Here is a 27429-nt window from a genome sequence, read left to right as displayed (position 1 = left end):
GCAACCGGGGAATTCAGCATTCTCCTCAATAACTTTCTGAGTTTCAGAATTCTCACTGATGAGAGCTGGACAGTACCCTTTAGGGTGTCGAAATGGGCACCTAAGTAAACCATAGATTGAGTCGGGTGGAGGTGGCTTTTCTTGGTGTTGATCTTCCAGCCGTGGGCTTGCAGAAACTGAATGCTGGTGATAGCTTGGGATGTCACAGAATCCACGTCGTTTCCCAAGATTAAAACGTCGTCCAGATAATGGTAAATAGCAATGTTTTGCTTTCTGAGCTCCGCGATGAGAACAACCAGGACCTTTGTAAACGTCCTCGGGGCAGTGCTCAGTCCAAAGGGGAGGGCCCTGAACTGGAAATGACCTTCCTCTACAGCAAACCTCAGGAACTTCTGATGGATTCGGGCAATGGGTATGTGAAAATATGCGTCTAGTAGATCTATAGACAGCATCCATTGGTTGGGTGACACAACCTTTATTATAGACTGCAGAGATTCCATCTTGAATCTGCGAACGTGCAGATGCTTGTTCAGCCTGTGCAGATCCAGAATGGGTCTCCAACCCCCTGAGGATTTCCTTGTCAAGAAGATGTGAGAGTAGAATCCTTGAGTTCTTTCGCCTGCCGGTACTTGGACGATGACCTTCTCCTTCTGCAAGGAATGGACGAAATTTCGTAGAGCCATGCATTTTTCCCTGTCCCCTGGCCATTTTGTGAGGTGAAAGGATCGGTTGGGAGGATGCTTGAAGAATTCTAGTAGGTAACCTCTCCGAATAATATCCAGCACCCAAACGTCGCTTGTAGAGATGGTCCATCTCGAAAGATATTGGAGAAGACAAGCCCCGACACCTTCGGTTTTGGGCCGTACGTAGTCATAGATTCTTCTGGTCCTTAGAGGAAGACGACCCGCGAGACCTGCCTCCTCTGTACCCAGAAGGGGCACCTCTCCTCGGTTGGAATCGGGAGTATTCCCTACCCGGCTTGTAGGACCTACTGACACGAAAGGAATGGTACTCTTTCCGGGCGCGAAAGGATCCTTTATACTTCCTCTCTTGGGGTAAAAAGGCTTTATTCCCTTCAGCCGCCCTCTTGATGCACTCATCCAAATTCTTGCCGAATAACATGTTTCCGTGAAATGGGAGAGAACACAAACTATTCTTGGAGGAAGCATCGGCCGCCCAAGACCTGAGCCAGAGCGCCCGCCTGGAGGAAACCGAGAAGGACATATTTCTAGCAAGGTTTCTCACCAGATCCACTGCGGCCTCCGAAGAGAAATCAATCGCTAGACGCATATCCCTCAGGGCATCAACAATAGAGGAACGGCTCCTGCCCCTCTTGATGTCCCCTTCCAGCTCCTGTAGCCAAACCTTCATAGCTCTTGAAACAGACGTGAGAGCAACGGCAGGGTGGAGACTCGTGCCTGAGGCTACATAGGACTTAGACAGGCAGTATTCCATCTTACGATCCATTGGATCCCTGAAGGAGCCTGCATCATCCACTGGCAGGGTAGTGCGCTTGGCTAGCCTAACCACCGCAGCATCAACCTTGGGTGGAAAATCCCATGTTTCAGCATCTTTGGGATCAAACGGATATAATCTGGAGAATTTCCCTTTAGCAGAGGATCTCCTATCGGACCTGGACCATTCTTCTTTAATAAGGTCACTAATAGTGGTATGCACAGGGAAAGCCGCTCTTTTCTTTCTAAGATCTGAGAAATAGCGGTTAGATGTAGAGGGTTCCTCCTCCGAGGGCTCTTTCAAAGTAAGGGTTTCTCTGACCCGAGCAATCAAATGATCCACCTCCGCAGGTATCAGGAAGTCAGGATCAGGCAAAGCATCCTCCTCCGAGGAAAAAGCCAAGTCTCTCAGCGAAGCCGTGTCCATGAACTCATCCTCCGAGTTATCAGGAGACCAATCTGACGGCTCAGAATATCTAGGTCGCTTGTGGGTCTTACCAACCTCTTTGATGCCCCGGGCAACTGCATGCTTGATAAGCTGCTTAAAGTCAGGTGAGACCAATCTGACGGCTCAGAATTTAACTGAGAAGGTCCAGCGGCTGCTGAGAGACAATTCGAACAGAGACGTTTCCCTTCTATGGCTCTGTTATCACAGGATACACACAGCGTCCTTTTGGGCGACTTCCCTTTGGACGATCCTGAAGTCTTTGTACTTTTATCACTGAAATACACCAAACGTGAATATTAGTACCTTACCACTCTTTTAGATATCAAAGTATCAATAAATTCCAAAATTGGGTGGCTTACCTATATCGCTTAGATTGTGACCTACTATGATGAGAAGATTCTGATTCTCTAGATCCTGAGCGCGAATCCATCTATAAATAATAGATGAAACAGCGAAACTATAACCCAGAAGAAAAACTACAGGAAACCAACAAAGAGAAAGGAAAAGAACTTACTTTAGAAGAAAAAGACGAAGAATCAACAATCCACAGAACTCAACGGTGCCAGAAACTCTCCAGGAAGCAGAAAATTCAAATTTGACAAAAAAGGAGGCCTGGCGCTTTAAGAAGGCGTCTGACGTCATCGCGCATGCGCAGATGACCGAAAAGACGCGCGAAACGGCCAGATTTGCGCGCGAATTCCGCGCATGCGTCCCAGAGTCCCCAGAACCGCGCAGGCGCCCAGGAGACCCATACACGCCGCGCAAGCGACGCCTACACGCCGCGCGGGCGCTACACGCCGCGCGGGCGCACAGGAGACGCCTACACACCGCGCGGGCGCACAGGAGGTTCCCGACAGCCATGCAGGGAGACCCCAGAACGCTCAACGAAAAAACTTTCCAAAAGAAAGGAAAACCAACAGGTAAAATAAAATAATATTACCTTGAGCCTGGTGGGAGGATACCAACCCGGAAACCAGTCGCAATCCATGTACCTTTCCATGTCATCACTGGAAAAATGGAGAGAAAAAACCCCCGGTCACTAAAGGGGTTTTCTCCAGGGGGACACCTTTGCGCAGGGCCGTATACTGGAGACTTCCCAGGGGAGAGAGGGTGAACTCCCCAAGGGCCAGAGGAACTAATCCTCAGGTAAGCCATAAAAGAAAAAATTTAGCAGTCTGAAAAGACCGACATGTCCTAGGGATAGGACAGGAAAAAAAGACTGGGGAAGGAGGGGCAGGAGGTGGTACTTATACGGCTTAATTATTATTCCTGTCCAATGGGGATAGGGAGGAGCTACCCAATGTTGTGCTGCCATGGATATGGCCAGGAAATATATATATATATATATATATATATACACACATACATATATATATATATATATATACTTAGATCATATATATAATATATATATAAATGATCTAAGTATATTTGATGTGTAACTGTAACTCTGATCGCAGTGACAGGCTGTACATTTTATACTGCCATAATATCCTTTAGAACAGGTGCCCAAAATTGCACAGCATATTCAATATGTGGTCTTACCAGTGATTTATAAAGAGGCAAAATTATATTCTCATCCCGAGAATGAATGCCCTTTTTCATGCATAACAATACCTTACTGGCCTTAGCCACTGCTGATTGACATTGCACATTGTTAGTTGTCTAGAACAATTCCCAAGTCCTTTTCGTGTGTTGTTATCCCAAATTCACTTCCATTAAGGGTATACGTTGCTTGTGTATTCTTTACGTTGAAGTGCATAACGTTGCATTTTTTGTAACATTAAATTTCATCTGCCATTTGAGTGCCCAGTCCTCCAGTCTATCTAAATCCCTCTGCAGCAAAGTAATATCTTGCTCACATTGTATTATTTTACAGAGTTTTGTGTCATCTGCAAACACTGAAACATGACTTTCAATGCTTTTTTCAAGATCATTTATAAACATGTTAAATAGAAGGGGTCCCAGGGACACCACTTGCCACCTCTGTCCAGCTTGAAAATGTACCATTAATGACAACTCTTTGTATTCTATTTTTAAGCCAATGTTTTCCCAAGAACAAGCATTTTTATCCAGACTGATTTTTTTGAGTTTGAACACTAATCTATTGTGTGGAACTGTATCAAATGCCTTGGCAAAATCCAAATAGCTCATATCCACTGCAACACCCTACTTTATACTTATACTTACTTCTTTGTAGAATGCAATCAAGTTATTTTGACATGACCTGTGCTTCATAAAACCATGCAGATGTTTTCTGATAACCATGTTCTTCTCAAGGAATTCTTGTATATTATCCCTTAATAAACTTTCAAATACTTTTCCAGACACAGACGTTAAGCTCACAGGTCACAAGTTGTACTCACTGAAGAGAATGTTAAATAAATATTTTCCCCTCTTATCTGGTGATAGTAAGTTAAACAATATTACTACATCTGGATGTAAAACAGTGGCTCGACATGTACACACAGTAATATGTTGTCATCATCTAATAGACAATATGAATCCGAATCCACAACCTGTGACTTGTTATGTGTAGCAATATTTGGATTATGCAGATACATAGATTAACCCCTTAGTGACAAGACCGTTTTTCAATGTTGTTACCGTTAAGGACCAGGGCTGTTTTTACATTTCTCTGGTGTCCCATTTGGGACATTTTTTAAGCCGGCCAATGTAATTTACCCCCATCAAACCATATGTTTTTGAAACGTAGACCCCCTAGGGTATTTCAAATGGTGGTATTTTAACACTTTACATGCACTAATTCTACCACTAGTCTTTGTGAAACCTTTGGGTAGTCATTTTTTTGTGTTATTTTTCTCTCACATTGTACTTTGCATCGATTCTCAGTTCCTGTTATGTGTTACTGACAAAGAAAACCCCAATATATGTTCAGCAACATCTCCTGAGTACAGTGATACCACCTATGCAAAGGTTTGTTGGGTTGTTTGGGGGGGTGCAATGCCAAACTCCTGACATGTGTTTTTCAAATTTGACAGATCTTCTTTGCCTATCTTCTTTTTGGGGGCCTTTTCACATATACCAATTTATTTTCTTGCCACGAACGTCCATATATTTGGAAAGTTGACTCCCCAAGGTATTGTATATGGAGTGTTTTGATGCCTTTGATGCAACCGTTTTAGCCAAAATAATTGGAGACAATGTGTGGTGGTAATTTTTCAATTTTCATTTTTACACACACATTTGTGTGTGATTTAAAGGGAGTCTGTTGTTGGTTATTGCAAGAAAACACACCAGGTTGTTTTCTGCAAGGCCTGAGTATACTTAGGACCCCATGCATAGGTTATACTTGATCATAAATATAGTCTGGCAAGGTAAAAGTGAAAAAACAAACATCAGGAACAGTAAACGTAACAAAAAAAAAATTAATGTAAAAGGGCAATCAGGGCAGTAAAATATGGTGTCCTTTCTCTGCACCCTCTTGAAACAGACTCTGCATCTTTTTTGAGGATTCTGCTTTGCCACAGTAGGGGGGATTTTAAAAATAAAGTGGGTAGCCCCAACTCTGCTCTATCCATCACCACCCAGGGAGCAGGTGCATCTTGGTACAAAATCCAGGAAATGATCTGGAGCTGAAACTTTAAAAAAGTCATTGTGGGTTGCAATTGGCATTAAGTTAATTGCAATCCTTTTGTACCAGGCCTTTGTCTTCCGTATAATTAGGTAGGGCTGCAGCAGCTGGTCTGCCAGATCAACCCCACCCATATGCTGGTTGTAGGCCTTGATGCACACTGACTTCATTGTGCTCTCAGCTCTACCACGTACAGAGACCTTCACAGTCCTGTCAGTGTGGATGGTGGTAAGATGGTACACATCCTTCTTGTCTCTGTTCTTAACTGCCAACAGCTCCTCTTGGCGCAGAGCTGAGGTCTCCCCCCTTCGTAGCCGGGTGCACGCAAGTTGTCCTGGGAAACCTGCACTGTTCTTTCCAATTGTACCGCAAGCTACTGTATCAAAACAATACAATAGCTTGAACAAAGGAACACTTGTATAAAAAATGTCTATATACAAGTGGTACCCTTTGTTCATCAGTGGGAATATCAGGTCCAAGATAATCTTGCCACTGGTTACCATATGTTCTGGGCAACCTGGAGGGTAAACGTGGCTATCCTTTCCCTCGTACACCCAGAAGACCTGAGTATACCCAGTCTCACTGAAGGGTGGGATATCTGGCCTCTGGCGATGAGGCGCTACCCACTCCTCAGCAGCACTGCCAGCTGGAGCAGCACATCTTCTTCTGGCAGGGGGCCTACCAGCCACAGATACATCACTAGATACATCACTAGCAGCAGGCACTGTATCTAGTGATGTATCTGAGTACCTAGCAGGGTCAATATCAGGGCAGACGTAGACGCATCAGATTCTAATGCAATGATGGCATATGCCTGCTCAGCGCTATACAACCTCTGTTACATCTGTGATGTGTTTACAATCACTTTATTTAGTGATCTGTCACACACAAAAAAAATCACTTAAAAAAATTAACCCATAAGAAAATGCACAGACAGCAAAATAAGTGCTGCTGTGCAGGAGCCAGTGATCTATACAGTGATCATTGGCTGGATAGGTATTAATAGCTCTGAAAAGAGCCTTTGGGTCTCACAAAAAAAATGAACCCCTAAAAAAAATGCACAGACTGCAAAAAACAGCTGCTCTGCAAGAGCCTGTGATTTAGTGTGATTACTGGCAAGATATGGGGTTAACCTCCCTGGCGGTATGATTATGTCAGGAATTTTGTACCAAAAGCGGTACCATTTTTTTGCATTTGAATTACCCGCCCAGTTCCGCCCCCATGTCAGGCATGTCAATCAAATTTTAATTAATCAAATCACATAATTACGTTAAAAGATTATTTAAATATACATGTAGAATTTTAATATATATGCATTTATAGGTATTTAAATTCTACGTGAATACTAATGTAATCTTTTATGTAATTATATGTATTTATCTATATATATATTTGCGGTTATTTGTATTTTATATATAGATAGATATATATAGAATGTCATTCTAAGTGTATTTTGTTACCGATATATATATATATATTAATAACAAAATACAGTTAGAATGAAATTACATATGCATATATAATTTATATAAAATTTTGTTTCAATATTTTATTTATTTATTTTATTATTTTATTTATTTATTATTTTAATTATACGTATTTATATATAATATATATATATGTACATCTATTATATATGTAATATATATACATATTATATATATATATATATATATAAAAATATATTTAATTTATTTTTACACTTGTCTTTTTTATTTTTTTTATACTTCCCACCAGCAGGGGGACTGTCTGATATTTCAAACAGTCCCCCTGCTGGCAGATCCACAGCCAGCTATAGAGGGCCATGTGATCGCTCTTTGAGAGCGATCACATGGCCCCCGGGGGCCTGATTTGCCGTGGGAGGGCTGCCTGGGCTGTGAGGCAGTCCTCCCGAAGCGGATCGCGGCGGAGGTAAGTAAATCTTATCTACCCCGAGCGTGACTCGGGGTTACCGCTTCTGGCAGCGAAAATTAACCCCGAGTCACGCTCGGGAATACCGCTAGGGAGGTTAATGGCTCTGAAAAGAGCCTCTGGGTCTCACAATTTTACAAAACTACCTAAATCTCTCTACCTAAACACAGATCTTTCTCTTTCACTAAAACACAAGTGAAGAAAGGGAGAGAGATCCACACTGATCAGAGTCAATATTTACTAACATTGACCTGACCAGACAAATGGGGATCATAGTAATAATAAATATTATTATGATGAGGGAGGCTAGGGAAACCCCCAGAAGCCCCATGATGTACTGCCTTTAGAAATATTGGAAGCCACATGGTTGGGGGTGGGAATAATACATTTATTTTATTAGTTTTTTTATTTATTGCCCTCGAGGCACTCAGCACACAGGTAGAGCATCGGAAGACTGCCCAATTTCCATCAGAAGGCTGCCTCCTGGGAGCGATCACTTGGTGGCCCGGCAGTCAGGAGAGGTGTTGCAGGATGCCTAGACATCGAGGCATTGCTGCAATACCCTTAGAGTGGCTGGAAGCAATCACGATCACTTGCAGCACACACGATCGCTCCCAGCGCTCATATTTGCCGCAGACTTACTAGGTACGTACGCAGTCCTTAAGGACTGTTTTTTGTCAGATGTAACTTGTACATCCGTGGTCCTTAAGGGGTTAATTGTTGATTTAATTTAGAGTTCCTTTACTATTTTAATTTTGTATGTATGCAAATATATGTTTTTCATTAATTTTGATGATAGTATTTCATTTGGAGTTTTATATTTCTTTATATTTGATGTTATTTGATTTAATTTCTGATTAGATGCCTTTATTTATATTATCTTAGTATTATATTTGTTTTCCTTTGGGGCTTTTGGTTTATTCAGATGTGATTTGGTTGTGGTGAGGCACATGAAAAGTGCTGCAGTCAGTATGTTTCATGAATTATAGATAGTTAAAAATTAAGTGGTAGGGGCTGTTCCTATGTTGCCTGCACCTTACTGATCACATCAATGCTCATGATTAAGTGTGGTATTTATGCATGAAACACGTAAGGCAAATTACTTGGTGGGCTATGCGTTATTAACACTTAGCAGACACAACTTGGTGGGGTTTCGGGGGGGGATTTTTAATTTTCATTTTTTTTCTAAAAAATGCAAAGTTTTAAAAGTACTTATTTGAATCTTGGAGCCTCGAGTTTATTGTAAGCAACATATTAGCAGCTTATTTTATGTCATTATGAGCATCACAGCATACACTTCTCAATATAAGCATGTATTAGTCTAGAGTGAAGCTGTTAATCTAAATTTGTATGCACTTTAAAAATACAAACACCATGTATTGATGTTCAGAAATATTTTTTTTGTACAGCTTTCACTTAGTACCTGTCTCTACAGCTTTCGTACAGCTTTCACTTAGTACAACCGATATATTCCTCATCCCGAGAAAGAAATGAGGAATGCTTTTAAAAGCTTGGCTTTGTAAATTTGATGCAATACGTGTGTTTTTCTTTAATACCTTTTCACCCTCTTTGCATGAACCCGATTTACATATATTACTAATATGTTTCTGAACATACCGTATTTTTCGCTCCATAAGACGCACCACACAATAAGACGCACCTAGTTTTTAGAGAAGGAAACGCAGAAAAAAAAATATTTTTAACAAACTGTCCCATAGTGTTTCTTACTATGGGAAAGTTTGTTCAGAATATATTTTTTTCTCCCCTGTCCCATAGTGTTCCTAACCACCCCACTCCCCTCTCCTGTCCCATAATGATCTTTAACCCCCCCCTCCCCTGGCCCATAGACATCTTTTAAGCCCCTCCCCTGTCCCATAGAGATCTTTTAAGCCCCCTCCCCGGTCCCATAGTGATATTTAACCCCTCCTCCCCTGTCCCATAGTGTTCTTTAACCCCCATCCCCTTGTCCAAGTGTTCTTTAACCCCCTCCTCCCCTTGTCAAATAGTCTTCTCCCTACTCCCCTTGTCCAATAGTGTTCTCATCCCATAGTGTTCCCCCTCTCCTCATGCCATAGTGTTCCCTCCTCCCATAGTGTTCCCCCCTCCCAAAGTGTTCCCCCCTCCTCCCATAGTGTTCTCCCTCCTCCTCCCATAGTGTTCTCCCCCCCTCCCCTTGTCCCATAGTACACTTTCCCTCCCATAGTCCCCCCCCTTTTGTCCCATAATTACTTACCTGTCTTGTAGCGTGGGCCGGCTTCACAGCGCGCACCGCGGTACAGGAACTTCAATTTCACGTTCCGGTTTCCGGCGGGACTGAAAGGAAGTGTGCACACTGAGTGCACATTTCCTTTCAGTCCCGCCAGAAACCGGAACCTGAAATTGAAGTTCCTGTACCGCGGTGCGCGCTGTGCTGCCCCCACGCTACAAGACAGGTAAGTAAATAGCTTAGACATTTCCCCTCACTTTTGAGGGGAAAACAAGTGTGTCTTATGGAGCGAAAAATACGGTATATATTATATTATTCACTCACTCACTCACTCACTCTCTGGGCCGGCCTAAGACATCATGCTGCCTAGGTCCAACGATAAATGACTATGGGGATAGTGTATAATAAACACAGGTTACTGGCTATGGGGGGGATAATGTATAATAAACACAGGTTACTGGCTATGGGGGGATAATGTATAATAAACACAGGTTACTGGCTATGGAGGGATAATGTATAATAAACACAGGTTACTGGCTATGGGAGGATAATGTATAATAAACACAGGTTACTGACTATGGGGGATAATGTATAATAAACACAGGTTACTGGCTATGAAGGGATAATGTATAATAAACACAGGTTACTGGCTATGGGGGATAATGTATAATAAACACAGGTTACTGGCTATGGGAGGATAATGTATAATAAACACAGGTTACTGGCTATGGGAGGATAATGTATAATAAACACAGGTTACTGGCTATGGAGGGATAATATATAATAAACACAGGTTACTGGCTATGGGGGGATAATGTATAATAAACACAGGTTACTGGCTATGGGGGATAATGTATAATAAACACAGGTTACTGTCTATGGGAGGGATAATGTATAATAAGCACAGGTTACTGGCTATGGGAGGATAATGTATAATGAACACAGGTTACTGGCTATGGGAGGGATAATGTATAATAAACACAGGTTACTGGCTATGGGGGATAATGTATAATAAACACAGGTTACTGGCTATGGGAGGATAATGTATAATAAACACAGGTTACTGGCTATGGGAGGATAATGTATAATAAACACAGGTTACTGGCTATGGAGGGATAATATATAATAAACACAGGTTACTGGCTATGGGGGGATAATGTATAATAAACACAGGTTACTGGCTATGGGGGATAATGTATAATAAACACAGGTTACTGTCTATGGGAGGGATAATGTATAATAAGCACAGGTTACTGGCTATGGGAGGATAATGTATAATGAACACAGGTTACTGGCTATGGGAGGGATAATGTATAATAAACACAGGTTACTGGCTATAGGAGGGATAATGTATAATAAACACAGGTTACTGGCTATGGAGGATAATGTATAATAAACACAAACACACAAAAAAAAAGAATGCAACTTCAGAATTAATCTAACTTGTATGCTGTCTAGGAGGTGGAAGGGTCTGGGAGGGAGGGTCTGCTGCTGATTGGCTGGAATATGTCTGCTGACTGTGAGGTACAGGGTCAAAGTTTAATCAATGATGACGAATAGGGGGCGGACCAAACATCGAAAATATGTTCACCGTCCGTGGCGAACGCGAACATGCTATGTTCGCCAGGAACTATTCGCCAGCGAACCGTTCGGGACATCACTACTGCTTATGTTTGTGTTATGCCATGATAGCAGGTCTTTCATAATCGGATATTGTCAGGGGTTTGAAGGTATCACTCTCTGAATTGCTGAATTGGTGTGGAGCTACCAAATCATGTATCAATTTGTCTCAAGGCCCAGGAGACGCCCCTGTGTTAAACCATTTTTAATCTGAAGATTTTTTCTTTTTTACATTTTACAATTTTGACTTACAATTTGAAATTCACTTTAATTTCTCAGCAAGTCTCTGAATTTTTTTTTGTTTCAAAGATAAATCAAAGAACATTTCAAAACTTTGGAATGTTTGTACTTTCTCTGATACACATTGAAGAGCAAACTAAATAGACATCTTTCAAAACATAATATTTATTTTATTTCTGTGATTATATGTATAAGGCTTATGAAAAGAAAGTAAAATTGTGACAATGTAACAATAAATGTAAATGAAAATGAATTAGTTTAAAAAAAAAAACTAGTAGAAAACACATTTTAACAGTAAAGGAATATAGCAAATATTCTGCATTGTGCAAAACCCCACAGATTTTACTACCTACACCAATCCAGTTTCTATCCACCTACACTAACCAACACATAATGAGCTATGAAGCTTCACTGAACATCACAAAGATTCAGGTTCTAAGAAGAGTACAAAAGCAACACTGACATTTCTGGCTGAATCATCCAATCAGACTACTTACACATAGCTACATACTATGTTTTATTAGATGGAAGGAAAAAAAATACAATAATCACAAACCTGCAACTCCCTAACATTTTAATAAACTAATTGTTTATTCTAGCATAACTGCATACCTCAGAAACAAACTAAAACATGAAAATCAAGCTATTACTCTGACATGATTCACTAAAGTATGAATTATTGATAATACAAACAAATTTAATGTGAATTTCAACTTGGAAATTGACTAGAGATAATGAGTTAGAGATTTATTTTGCTTAGTTTTGCGATTCAGGTTTCACTAAATCACTAAAATGTGAAACTTGGTAAAAAAAAACCAGCAAAAAAAAACCAAACAAAAAAATATAAACGTTGTGTGTACAAATCTGTGTAAAATGATGAAAACTGTGATCATCCATGTAAAAACAAATGTTCAGTATAATATGGGGAGGTATATCTTGTATACAATTCAAATGTAACTTAACATTACTAAACAAGATAAAACATCAAAGAGAACAATAAAAATAAAAAAAACGCAGCAACATTGTGACATCATGTATTTACCCCATAATGTAATTAGTTACAGAACATTCTAGTATAACATCATGGCCATCACATGGAATTTTAAAAGCTCTTAAGCAATGTATAACTGTGCTGATTATTCTCAAGTCAAAGACTGTAACCACAATGATTTTACTCTACTCTCCTTTCCCACAGGGTAAGTGATAACAGTAAACAAATGGACCCTGACTTCCTTCATGTGTTATTGACCAATTATTTCCATCATACAGGCTGAGGGAAGACCATGCACCAGAACACAGTTTGTTAAAAACAAAAAGTGATATTGAGCTCACCTGGTCACCTGCTATATGTATTTGAAGAACTCTAATCATGGGTCTTCTCTATGTATCTAAATAAATGGAATTATGTTCCACATCAGTACCATTTTTATTGTTGTTAGTATTTCTATTGCAGGACTGAAATTATTAGTTTAATTGGTGTTGTGTTGGTCTTGCAAGTTTCAAAGGATGCTTTAGGTTGTAACCATTACATCTCATTGAAGTGGTTATAGTGTCTAGAGTCACCTGGTACCATTTTTTAGCTTAATGTGAAATAGTTTGAATGGTTTATTTCTAAAATTGAGTCCTCAGCAGCACAACCAATCTGAGTTGCAGAGACTTATGAAGAAGCATTAACCTGAGCAGTAGTGGGTGGTGGTGATTGGCTTACCATTTTCATTCTATCACAGCACACATTCTCTAGTGGGGGAGGGGCTGTAGGCTGCCAGGGATCCTCATTCAGTGTTAATCTGAATGATGGACAATTCACTTATATGAAATGGTTATAGTGCTTGTAGGTTCCCTTTAATGAAGGTCAGCCAAAAAATAAATTAGGTTAATATATACACAGGGAAGGCAGTCATTTTGCATTGTTTAGACATGTATATATTAGCTCTGGCCTAAGCCCAATAACATGATTTCCTGGGGCTTTGAATGGGTGGCAGTTTTACTGGCTGATGTTTGAGGACCTCAGCTCAGTGACTAGCACAACAGGATTAAATAAAGTCCCTGATCATGAACTGCATGGTTATAAAGGACTTAACTTTATTTTTCAGCTTCCAGTCCTTGTAAGTAATCTTGAAGTGTCAGACTTAACAGTGTTATTTTAGGTTTTCATACTCATATTTTCGCATAAAATTCTATTAGCACTTGGATTTTCACATAAGTAGGAGGCAAGCAAAGCATCCTTCTGTAACACAACTGCATTAATAAAGAGATGAGAATACATTTATAAGCAGGTGACCAAGCCAATACAGGCAATATTATGAACATTCATAATCTGTCAAGGGATGATGGCAGTGGCGTACATACCTGGGGACCCCTGCGACCGGTGCCCACCGCCATGTTTTGCGGCCCTGGCCACGCGGTATAATTGCCGGGGCTGCACGTGATGGGGCCCATCGGATGGCCCATGCTGATAAATATCATCATCAGAGTGGGCACGGTAACAGCGCGACCGGGCCCCCTCTGATGATGTCAGATGCTGGGAGGAAGTTACTGCCCCGGTCACTCCTCCCAGCAACCACCGGGAGCCAAGCAGGAGGGAGGATAGGGAGTCAGAGTGGGAACTCTGACTCCCATTAACCTGAGTCAGTGGACCCCAGGGAAGTCACCCTCCTGCACCAAAAAGGTGGTTAATTGGAGAGTGACTAAAATATTTTACATGTGTGTGTTATGTATGTGTGTGTGTCTGTATGTATGTGTCTGTGTGTGTGTATGTGTGTCTGTGTTTGTCTGTATGTATGTGTCTGTGTGTGTGTATGTGTGCAGAGGCGGCTCTCTAATTAGGCGGTTTAGGCGGCTGCCTATGACCTTGCGTTGGCTGAGGCCTCATGGCCGCCTAAACCTCCTGTGACTGGGTCAGGTCCTCGGTCAGTGACCGAGGATCCAACACCAGAAAGGGGCCCAGCCGATATACCGCTGGGTGCAAGGCCCCTCCAGACTGCCTGGCTGGAGAGCGCCTGTAGCCGCTGGTCTGCAGCTCCGCTCAGAGCATTGCCGCAGGTTACCACACTGCGCGGAGCTGCAGACCAGACATCTCCACCGGATCACCAGGAAATTAAACAAGGTATTTAGTCCCCCCTTCCACATCACCATTACTCCCTCCCAGTATCCCCCTTCACTATCACCCCTCCCAGTATACCACCTCACCATCATCCCCCTCCCAGTATACCTCCACCATCATTCTCCTCCCAGTATACCCCCGCACCATCATTCTCCTCTTCCCAGTATAACCCCCACCATCATCCCCCTCCCAGTATACCCCCCACCATCATCCTCTTCCCAGTATACCCCCCACCATCAGCCCCCTCCCAGTATACCCCCACCATCATCCTCTTCCCAGTATACCCCCCCCACCATCACCCCCCTCCCAGTATACCCTCTCACCATCATCCTCCTCCCAGTATACCCCCCACCAACATCCCCCTCCCAGTATACCCCACAACCATCATCCCCCTCCCAGTATACCCCCTCACCATCATCCCCCTCCCAGTATACCCCCCACCATCATCCCCCTCCCAGTATACCCGCCACCATCATCCTCTTCCCAGTATACCCCCCACCATCACCCCCTCCCAGTATACCCTCTCACCATCATCCTCCTCCCAGTATACCCCCCAACCATCATCCCCCCCCAGTATACCCTCTGACCATCATCCTCCTCCCAGTATACCCCCCACCATAATCCCTCTCGCAGTATACCCCCTCAACATCAACCCCCTCCCAGTATATCCCCCCCTTCAGCAAAGGAATTTGTCCTACAAAAAAGCATAAGCTCTGCTCTTTTCCCATATTCAATGAAGTGCATCATGATCTGTTACACATTAAGTTCTGTAAAGCACACAAGGTAGGTCACAATATTAGTTGATGATGCATCTGTATGTATTTTGTATTATGTATACATACTTCCGGGGTTGGCCTTAGACTTTTTGCTGCCTGGGCCCAAGGTCAAAGTGCAGTACCCATAAACCATTGAAAATACATCACCAGCCATAGCCCCAGTAAACACCCTCTTCAGTCAATCTGCCCATATCAGTATATCTCAATAATTCCCTACCCACAGCAACTTTTCAGTTGTATCCAGGTGTACAAAAGCATGGGTAGCATATACAATTTCAAAAAGGAAAACTAATTTATTTCATGCCCAGATAGCAACACAATGGCTAGTTAGCGGCTCTAATGGAAAACATTTCCTGCACCCCAAAGTGCAAACTAGGTATTGCATTGAGTTCATGTGTTAGTAATTTTATAATCCAATCCCTTTTAACTGAACCCATAGTGATGGCACATAAGTGTGTTAGAAAGGTTAGAACCCTTGAAAAAGACTCTACAGGGGTCGAAACGTTGATCAAAAAAACTTTGTTTGCACATGTAATTTGCATCACTAAATAAAAGAATCTTCTCATCAAGACCTGTGAGTGCACCTTCTCCCCTTAAGGACCGAGGACGGTTCAGGACCGTCATCTGCATTTTTGCGTTGCCGACCGGTGACGGTCCTGAACCGTCCTAACGGTCCAATGTACTTACCCGATCGCCGTCGTTCCCCCGGCGGTGCTCCCATTGTGGGGAGACTGCCTGCAGCCCAGACAGTCTCACCATGGTGAATTAGGACCCCTGTGGCCATGTGATCGCTCAACAGGGCGACCACATGGTCACAATAGGTGTCCATGTGTCTGCCTGCAGGGGGACTGTCTGTGCTGACAGGCAGTCTCCCTGCTTAGTGTAAAATCAGAAAAAAAATAAAGTTAAAGTTAATAAAAAAAATAATAATTATATATGTGTATATATATATATGATATATAGACATATATTATACCTATATAATGTCTATATATCATATATATAATGTCACGCTAAGTGTATTTTTATATTAATATGTACATATATTAATATAAAAATACACTTATAATTAAATTACACACGTATATATATATATAATATATATATATATATATATAAATAAATAAAAAGAATACTAACTATTCATATGTCCATATACAAAATTACATAAATAATTATATAAATATACACGTAGACTTCAAATATATAAATATGCATATATATTTAAATTCTACGTGTGTATTTATGTAATATTTTTACATAATTAAGTTATTTTATTGATTGCAATTTAAGGGACCTGCCTGCCAACCCAGGCCGAAAGTCCAGAGAATTTAATTTGCTATCACTGTATTTTACCCTGTAACGTTCTACGACACCCTAAAACCTGTACATGGGGGGTACTGTTTTACTCGGGAGACTTAGCTGAACACAAATATTAGTGATTCAAAACAGTAAAACATATCACAGCGATGATATTGTCAGTGAAAGTGACTTTTTTTTTGCATTTTTCACACACAAACAGCACTTTTACTGATGATATAATTGTTGTGATACATTTTCCAGTTTTGAAACACTAATATTTGTGTTCAGCAAAGTCTCCTGAGTATAACAGTACCCCCCATGTACAGGTTTTATAGTGTTTTTGAAAGTTACAGGGTCAAATATATGGGTCAAATATTTTTACATTGAAAATGGCCAGGTTGGTTACGTTGCCTTTGAAAGCGTATGGCAGCCCAGGAATGAGAATTACCCCCATGATGGCATACCATTTGCAAAAGAAGACAACCCAAGGTATTGCAAATGGGGTATGTCCAGTCTTTTTTAGTAACCACTTAGTCACAAACACTGGCCAAAATTAGCGTTCAATTTAGTTTTTTACTTTTTTCACACACAAACAAATATGAACGCTAACTTTGGCCAGTGTTTGCGACTAAGTGGCTACTAAAAAAGTCTGGACATACCCCATATTGAATACCCTGGGTTGTCTACTTTAAAAAAAATATGTACATGTGGGGTGTTATTCAGCGATTTATGACAGATAATAGTGTTACAATGTCACTATGAAACCGCAATATCCTACTTGTACTTATAGCCCTATAACATGCAAAAAAATTGCAAAAAGCATGTAAACACTGGGTATTTTTAAACTCGGGACAACATTTTGAATCTATTTAGCAGTTTTTTTCATTCGCTTTTATAGATGAGTAAAATATTTTTCACATAAAAGTCAAAAAACATGTATTTTTTTCAATTTTTCATCATATTTTTTCATTTTTTTAAAATTAAATTACATGAGATTATATAAATAATGGTATGTAAAGAAAGCCCCTTTTGTCCTGAAAAAAACAATATATAATTTGTATGGGAACAGTAAATGAGAGAGCGGAAAATTACAGCTAAACACAAACACCACAAAAGTGTAAAAAGATGCCTGGTCGCAAATGTACAACATCGCAAAAACAGTCCAGTACTTAAGGGGTTATACCTAATCTTTGTTTATATATCAACGCTGAGGTTTGCACCCAGGCAAGAAAATGTATTATTCATTGCAACAGGGTGAGTGCCAAGATTACCTCTTTATTTTTTATATATATATATATATATATATATATATATATATATATATATATATATATATACTTGTTAATCTACAGACATTAATGCAATTTAAATTCTGACTGGATTTAAGTATCTGCATACTCTTAATGCTGAAAGGCATTTGTGTGTTTAGAAGTTAAGCATGGAAGGCTGAAAGCCCTGTAGCACTGCTAAGGGCAAACTAGTAACCTGCCCAATAAAATGTAATGCAATGTTAGAAAAACATTAAAGAAGGCTTTTAAGAAATGCATACATTATATATATATATGATGTCACTATTGTATGATTTAAAAAAAAAAAAATCTGAAAATGGTTCTTGTTTCTATTTAACAGCGTAAAAGTAGACAGGATTCTCTCATGTAAGAAAACAAAATGGCTACCAGAAAGAAAGCACAAAGAATGAATATGCTAAATTAGTTAACACTTGAAAAATAGAAAAGTGGGGTTAGGTCTCCAAATAAAAATTAGATGGGACCCACCTCACTGGAATTACCTATATTGTTAAAATATCATAAATGGATATAGACTTTATTGAAAACCAAATACACATAAAAAAGGTGTAAACACAACCCACCGTGTATAAGACAAAAAAGCAATACACCTTTAAAAACCTGGGTTAGGAATACTCATAAACATGTGTATATATGGAGATCAGTATCTGTAGTATATACTATTGGATTAAAGCAGAATATGTAGACAGACCTCTCATATATAAATATATATATATTTAAAGGCAGGCCAAAATATAGAAGGAGCGTTCATCCCATGCTCTGTCTCAGGTATAGGTGACAAAATGCCTTATAATAATTAGACGCTGGACATGCTATGTCCAAGTGACAAGTCCCGTGGTCTATACAAATGACTAATCTCGGCTGCGTGCAGTAAAGTGGTCTAAAAAGACCTTGTTAGCAGAGAAGGATAGCTGATATGAATAGTCCTAACGGTAAGGATAGTAGCGATGTCTTAAAGGATACACTGTAACAAGTATAAGAGAAACTTAGATACCAAAGGAAAAATAAACTAGTATAAACGGCCAAACATTATGGCAGTGTTAAAACAGTTTCTAACTTGTGCACAGTGATACTAAGCTATCAGCCCCCATATAGTAGACTAACCAGCTGCCTGCAGAGTGCAAATTAACGGTTATAGACACTAACCAGCTACCCCTGCTGCTTCAAGGCAGCCTATATCCACTATCCAACTAACACTGCTGCTTCAAGGCAGTCTACCTAATAAGTTCCAAAGTACTGACTTGAAATTAGCGTTAAGACACTAAAGAGTCATGGCAAACAAAGAAAGTCTACCCAGGGATAAAGTTAAAAAACATAATAGTGCTTCGGCATAGAGTTCGATGAGCGTTTTGGTGAGAATGTCCGCCTTTCTCAAGAGCTGGTTGGCATTTGAACCGTGTCTGTTATAAGGGAGAAGGGGGAAGTGAAACTCCTCCCTCGCTAGGAAACCAACCAATAGCGTGAACAGGGGAGTAAACTGTGGGCGTTTCAAACCTCTCCTTCCATCTCCACCTGGTATTAGCAAGCTGCACACACACATGGTAAAATTAGGTGTGTTTACATTCTAATATATTTACTGAGTGGTATAGAGGAGGGGCATATTTTCTATCCCTGCATGGTAAATCCCATCACAGACAGTCACCCCCCTTGGGATATAGAGCGGAATTAAGGTAAAGTAAACCACCAAAGGATTGGGTTACTTGATGGTAAAAAGATTTTTACCCCGGGGTAGGGTAGCCCTTAAAGTATGGGATGACAAATAGGGAGCTTGTCATCCCATGCCACACATGGTTTGGACCCAGTGTGCAAACGCTTCTTATCAATTAGTGAAAAGGATCTCTCGTTAATTGAAGAGTATACTGTAAAGCCTTACACTATATATATATTATCAACTAATGGAAAAAAACAGGGGTAAATCAACTAAGTGAATACATTTTCTTACAGAGAAGTTGGTAAATTATTTAAAATTCTGTAGTGTACATCATATTTCCTCACAGAAAAAGGGTTCAATCATACCAATATGGTCACTATCCACACCGAGTGGTTATATATTCATCCGATTTACTTCTGGATGTCTACATAAAGTCAGAATAACCGTATACATGATACAGATCCAAATTCAACATAAAAGAATAAACAAAGAAAATAAGCTATGCAATATTTACAAATATACATAATAAAATTCTCCCAATATATATAGGGATACCAGAACTCACACAGGGTTAAACCAAATAAAGGGGGAGAAAGAGAAGCCTTCATTCAGACCTAGAGGGTTGAGGGTTTTTAATTTGTAAATCCATCGACATACTTTTTGATGTAGAAATTTATCAAAATCCCCCCGCCTTTAGTCCCGTTTGACCAGCTTTAGGCCACAGAATCTTATATGCTTAGATAGACCCCTGTGGCATTCTTTGAGGTGTCTTGAAATGCTTCTCAAAAAATACTGTAATGTGGTAATTCTGTATTGCACCTTATAATGGGGAAATTTAGTTAGTGCTGAGCCAAGTTCACACATGTCAAGCTTAGGGATTGGCTGTACACAGCATAAAAACAAGTTCTGATAATGGAATGGTATTTGAATTAACTTGAACAGGTGGTTTTAGATGTTATTCACTAAAAAAAATAAAAAAAAAACACATAGCAGAAGATTTTAGAAGGAAAAGAAAAATAGCATTTGAGGCCAGTGATAAAATTTAATTATTTAAAAACTGAGCAGATGCTTGATTGTATGGATAAGTTTAAAGCGTACATTTTTATATCTCATATTATTGTGCACACTCATTAGCTTCTTCCATGGGTGCAACTATTGTAAAGAATATATGGCATATGGATTATGTGGGCCTGAATTTAGTGAGCGTGCAAAGTGAATTGACCCTCATATTTGCATTTCAGAGCAAGTCAGGAAAAGGCTTTTGACATAACCACACCGTAAATTAAATTTTACATTTTAAAAACACACATAATGGGGAGACATGAAAATGAAATTCACATGCAGCATACAGCATGAAACTTAGATCAAATGTATGTACACTTATATTTGCAACTGAGACTATATGTCCATTTATTTGAATTTTGCATGATTAATTTATCTGAATGAGAACTTATTGCAGAGGGGTTCTAGGATAACCCAATGGGGGGCATAACCACCTTAAAGGGACAATATAGGCACCTAGACCACTTCAGCTCATTGCAGTGGTTTGTGTGCAGTATCCCAGGTCCCTTTACCCTTTAGTGGTAATTATACAAAATTAACTGCCAAGGTTAACTCAACCCCTAGTGGCTGTCTACCGGACAGCCACTAAAATACAAAATTAACTGCCAAGGTTAACTCAACCCCTAGTGGCTGTCTACCGGACAGCCACTAAAATACAAAATTAACTGCCAAGGTTAACTCAACCCCTAGTGGCTGTCTACCGGATAGCCACTAAAGGGTCTTCTGGGTCATTAGGCAACTTTTGCTCAACATCCTCACAATGCATGAGCACATTCAGCGTCACCTGAAACCCCATAGGAAACCATTATACAATGCCATCATCACGCATACGCATCAGGTCCCCATCTCTGGCTGATGTCGGTGGAAGAGGACCGAGGTGGAGGCAGAACCTGAACCACCACCTAGGAACATCGATGTTGGAATCGGGACAGTGAGATAAGGTTTTTTTTTTAAAACCACTCCTCCCCCTGGGGGGGTCATGTAGAATGGGGGCACTAACAGGAGCTCTAGTGCCAGGAAAACAACTTTTTTCATAACACTATATTTTCCCTTTAATTCCATGAGGACATGAATGTCCAGATTGGAAGGCTCAATGTGCCTGCTTGTATACATGCATTGTGGGTGGTTTATGACTCCAGTTTGGGGCTTGTTAACTACATGGCTGGTGACCTGTTGTAGGGTACAGATACATACCATCCAAATGGGCATTAGCTGACTGAGCAAAACTTAACACTTCAGACTGTGCTTGTGACACATCCCTTCCACAAACTAATCTGATCATGCTAAATTGGCTTATAACTAGTCTTTAGGTCTTGTTTGTATGCCAACATTTTTCATTACTTACTGGGGGGCTTCAAGGACCACTGTAGGCACCCAGATCAATTAATCTCAATGAAGTGGTCTGTGTGCAGTGGTCCAGTTCTTTTAACCCTGCGATGTAAAACATTGCCTTTTGTAGACATGGCGATGTTTACATTGCAGGACGAAACACACCTCTATTGGCTGTCTTCCTGAAAATCACTAGAGGATGCATTTGTAGCAACAACCAAGTTTGAGTCAGCCATTTGACATTCAACATCGAATGCTATCAAATGCGTATCATAGGGAATCACTGGATTCAATGCCTCTCTATGAGAAGCATTTGACTGGACTAGCGCTGCGCTCACTGTGCAAGCACTTTTTGTCCCCAATGCTTCTCTATGAAATGCAATGAAATGGATGAGAAGATTCAACAGCCTCCAGGAGGCATAGTAGGTGGCTGGACAGAGTGAGTCGGAGGAGCTGGAAAAACAGCAAGTAAAACCTGTTTTTCAATTAACTTTTTTTAATTTGAGAGCTTGGGGCTTGTAACTAAATGGTAAGGAGAACACTATAGCGTTAGGAATACATGTTTGCATTCATAACGCTATAGTGTTCCTTTCACTCTTTCCTTATGTCATGATAATTGCCTTACTTGACTCTGCTGTTTATCAAATTGCCATATGTGCAACTGAACAAACTATTTCTCTTCTTAATTATTTCAAATAATGAGATTGTTATGCATGTCACAATGAAACAAAGACTGACAAAAAAAAGCAAAATTTATTTTGTTTGTCCACCTCCACATACCAAATTCAAAAGTGCGAAAAAGGCAAGCTAATAACAAAGCTTATAGCAACGATTGACAGGGAGCCACGATGTATGCACATGTAGATACATAGTTTTGTGATCTGAGTTAAGTACATCAAAATGGTCCTGCAGCACAATATCAGCTTGATTTCCTACTAAATATGGATTATAATATTGTCACCTTCACCAATGAAGGATTAAATGTATCTAAAAGCTAAACATCCATTAGGTCACAGACAGATGATGGGGTGTTTAATTATCTTAGTAGCTGTGTGAGAAACCAAACAAAAGTGAGGCAGAGGTAAATTGTTAATAGCTAGTTGTTAAACCAACACAGTCAAATGGTTCACAGCTAGAAACGCTCTCCTTACATAGACAGATTATTGTGCAGCTTTGCAAAACTGAACGCTGCACTTAAACCTACAGAAACTTTTAGAAAAGTATCAGGCAGTCATAAAAATCCGAGCTAGACTGCACACTGCTATAGATGTGCAGAAAATTAAGGAACAGACTAAGAATGAATTAGAAATAAAATTATGTAAATTAACATAATACCAACAAAAATGAGGTGGCCAGGCAAGGAAACATGCAGCTTAGTGTGGTGGACTCCTCTATGAAAGGTGAGAGACTGTCTGTGAAAGGGGTCGGACTGCCTAAAAAGAGTTCAGGACCAGGCCTACAGTGCGTGGCACCAGGCTGACTAAAAGCCCCCCAGGAAGACTATGCATGGTGCTCTGTCCATAACTGCAGATTGAACTGCTGAGCAAAGTTTCCTGTGACCCATTTTTGCTTTGAAAAGACCACAAAATGTGTTAAAATATGTCAATGACATTATACTTATTCAAAAGTAATTATGCTTTTTTGTTAAAATGGCACTTTTAAAACAGCTCAATTAATTGTTACAAACTTATAAGTAAGAAAAAATTGCTGTTACCTGAACCAAGTTCCATCCTTTCAGAGACTCTGCTATTATAGATGTTACTGAGGGGCACACTCCACCAAAAACCATTAAGTGATTAGGTCCATATTTTATCGCATCGTAGAAAGCCTTAAGTCCTTTTGCATTGTCACACTAGAAAAAAGAACAACACAAATAACACATGTTAAATTAAATAAATCTTAGATAAGTTTTACCTGAATCAAATAGAGTTATAAATATATCTGCATGAATGTAAAGAGGTTTGAATTTCACATAACCCGACACTGGACACCTATATGCGTTTTTAGTGATGGCCTGGGAGGAACATATGTGAAGCTGATATTACTCCTACAAAAAAGTGTCATTCCTATTGATTTATAATATTATTCTATCCACACTCTTAAGCCAATTATATCCTCGTTCTCAAAAATTGTTGGGAATTCAAAATGATTTCAAAGTGAATTTCACATTAAAGGCCAAAATAGCCAAACTGTAAACATTTTCCTAGTGAGCTTTGTTAATCATTTGGCTACTTAGTTTGTAATTTAAAGGACCACTATATGACCACGAAAATGAGTTTGTTTTCCTGGCACTATAGTGGTCCTTTAAATTCACTTTGAATTAAATAACCATGTTTGTGCGAATGTCTCAACCAAAAAAGCCTTTTATTTTGTTTATGTTCATTTTTATCTAAATACTGAAAATAGTATGAATGCCTATAACAGCACAATTGGTATAATTGCATTTACTATGCAATTAATTTATTTTCTCTGTGTGATAAAATGACAAAAATGACGGTAAAATCCCTCTAGCTATACTATGATACAAGTGGTCAATGAAAAGGAATGATCCTCCCAGATTGTCATATTTAAACGTAGCTACATGTATAAATTGTATAAAAACATAGCTTAAAAGGCAAAAAGGCGCTAACAGAAATTGTAACAATATCTGAAACATTTCGTCCATCTCAACCGCGAGTTTACCTCAGCAAAAATGTATGTATATATAACTTGCAGCTCAGTTTTCACTGTTTCAAACAAGTTAATACTTATTCAAAGCGACAAGCTAAACTTAAAAATGATAAAATCAGAAGTTATGTGAAAGTTTCTAAAACTAGGTTATCAGACTCAAGAAAAATTAGTTAGAACATTTGAAGTAATAGTATAGTATAGTAAATCTAACTTTATAAAAATGGTTTATCAATTTTATCCAGTGAAGTAGGAAATGTAGTTTTTAAAATATGATTTTGAAATGGTCTTACAACTAAATGCGAGATCCACAACAAACAATTTATCTAAGGATCAAACCACTGCATTATGTATTTTCTTAAGGTTTTTTTTAAGTAACAGCTAAGTTTAGTAGTATAGAATAGAGATACAGTAGGAAATGACATTGAATTAAACTAATTTTTCAGCAGGTTAGAGCTGGTAATGTCATTGTTTTAGAACTAGGAAATCCAGGTGTGAATCCCAGTCACACCACCTCACCAGTAAATTTCCTCGAAAGGACACCTACCTATATACCGTATTTATTCAAATCTAATGTGCACCTTTTTGTCAAATAAAGTTTCCAAAATGTAAATTTTAAATGCGCATTAGATTTTGAAAATGGAACATTTGAAATTTTCTGGCGAATTGCATTCCAGCAAATTTCATTCCTGTGAATTCACACAGGCGAATTAAAACTGATAAATTCAAACAGGTGAATTCACGCAGGTGAATTAAAACTTGTAAACTAAAACTGGTGAATTAAAACTAGTGAATTAAAACTGGTGAAAGAGAGCTTAAGAAAGAAAACACTAAAATTGAAATACCATCAATGTTACTATGGTATATGGCAATAAACTTTGTCATTGTAGCACAATGTTGTATAGAAGTATCTTGTATAAATTGCGCATTAAAACATTCACCAGTAAAAACATTTTTCAGCTTCCAGATTTCAAAAATTGAGGTGTGGTTTAGATTTGATGGCGCATTAGATTCGAATAAATACGTTATAAAAGGCTGACCTTTTTCACCTCTAAATATTCCCTTTCCAAAATTGTAAATTGCTGCAGAATATGTTGCTTGATATATAAATAATAATAATATAATAATGAAATGCCTGAACTTTAAACATGAATATCTCGTCGCTCAAAAGAGATATGATATCATAATACAAAAATATTCAGAGGCAATGCAAACAATTGACAATTGACTACAAACATTTAAACTGGAAGGGAAGAGATTTAGTAAAAAGCAAAGGAAAAGATTCTTGTAAGAACAATACGGATATTGAAATCTCTGTCTAATGAGGTAGTTTTATCAGAGTCTGTACAAGTATTTAAGCAGCGATTGGACGGATTCTTGCACACATTTAATATTGTAGGGTATAATATTTAATATGTGGGGTAACAGTTTGACTAATGCAATCCCCTTCTCACCGGTCTTACATGTTCCCAGCTTGCACCGCTGCAATCTATAATGAATGCAGCTGCGAGGCTTATTTTCCTGTCCGGTCACACCTCCCACGCCTCCACGCTCTGTCAGTCCCTGCATTGGCTTCCAGTTAGATACAGGGCCCAATTCAAAATTCTGGCGCTTGCTTACAAATCCCTACATAATGCTGCTCCAACATACCTATCCTCCCTCATACACAAGTATGTCCCATCGAGACCCCTGCGCTCAGCCCAAGACCTACGCCTATCCTCTGCCCGGATCCCCACCTCTGATGCTCGCCTTCAAGACTTCTCCAGGGCTGCACCTCTTCTGTGGAACTCCCTTCCCTCCTCAATCCGACTTTCACCCAGCCTCCACTCCTTCAAAAAATCTTTGAAAACTCACTTCTTCATTAAAGCGTATCAATTACACTGTCAGCAGGTTTCTCATCCCCCTTCCCATGACTCCTTTCATGCAACTGTCAAAAATGACCTACCAAGCACTCAATAAACCCTTCTCTAACAAACTATTTAATTCCCCTACTTTAACCCTTTGTGTCACTATACCCCACTCCCTCTAGCATGTAAGCTCATCGAGCAGGGCCCTCAACCCCCTCTGTTCCTGTACGTCCAGTGGTCTGATCTCAATTATGTGTCTGTTAGTCCACCCATTGTACAGCGCTACGGAATTTGTTGGCGCTATATAAATAATAAAATAATAATAATAATAATAAAATAATAATGAGAGATCTGACTGCCATACACACCAGTGTGTACATGGTACAGAGCTCATCATGACGTATATAAATGACAGCTTTGTACAACATAGAGAATCCATCAGGAAAGGGTCAATATTTTGGAACAGAACTCTGCTCTTACAGGCTCCTACAAAAACAAACACGGAAATAAATCATTTGCTCAAACTCTCACTGCTCTAGGGCAGCAACAATGCTATAGGATCTATCAGCCCAAATACATAAACAAAATCAAAACAAGTCCCCTGCACAATACCCAAAATCTCTATAGACATTCATACAACAGAGGTTTTTATGCAATAGCCATTAAGTGTAAGCTCACTTATAGGATCGTGGCAAACCATTTAGGTGAGTCCTCCATTAACAAATCACCTTAAAGGCTAAATTAATAATGAGGCAAAATCTATCCCTGTTATACTTTACCATTCTGTGTTTCATCACATATATTCTAAATGTCGAATAAGAAAATCCAATATTGATTTACTGTCATCACAGACATTAGGGATTTATCTCAACAAATATTTTCTTGGGTTCCAATGTATTGAATAGAAGTAA

General features: G+C 39.5%; 1 protein-coding gene across 2 annotated transcripts in view; it reads right to left on the bottom strand.

Annotated features, from left to right (window-relative positions):
• The window catches only part of GABBR2 (gamma-aminobutyric acid type B receptor subunit 2), a 630870-nt gene that overhangs the window by 441452 nt on the left and 161989 nt on the right, over nt 1-27429 (bottom strand). For both annotated transcript variants that reach the window (XM_063451858.1, XM_063451859.1), the window contains exon 2: nt 23719-23856. In XM_063451858.1, coding sequence (XP_063307928.1) covers nt 23719-23856 — 138 coding nt within the window. The remainder of the gene's footprint in view (nt 1-23718; nt 23857-27429) is intronic.

Source organism: Pelobates fuscus, chromosome 4 (genome assembly GCF_036172605.1).
Source record: "Pelobates fuscus isolate aPelFus1 chromosome 4, aPelFus1.pri, whole genome shotgun sequence".
NCBI lineage: Eukaryota > Metazoa > Chordata > Amphibia > Anura > Pelobatidae > Pelobates > Pelobates fuscus.
The sequence above is the reverse complement of the archived record's forward strand: the minus strand, read 5'-3'. Positions and strand labels throughout refer to the sequence as shown.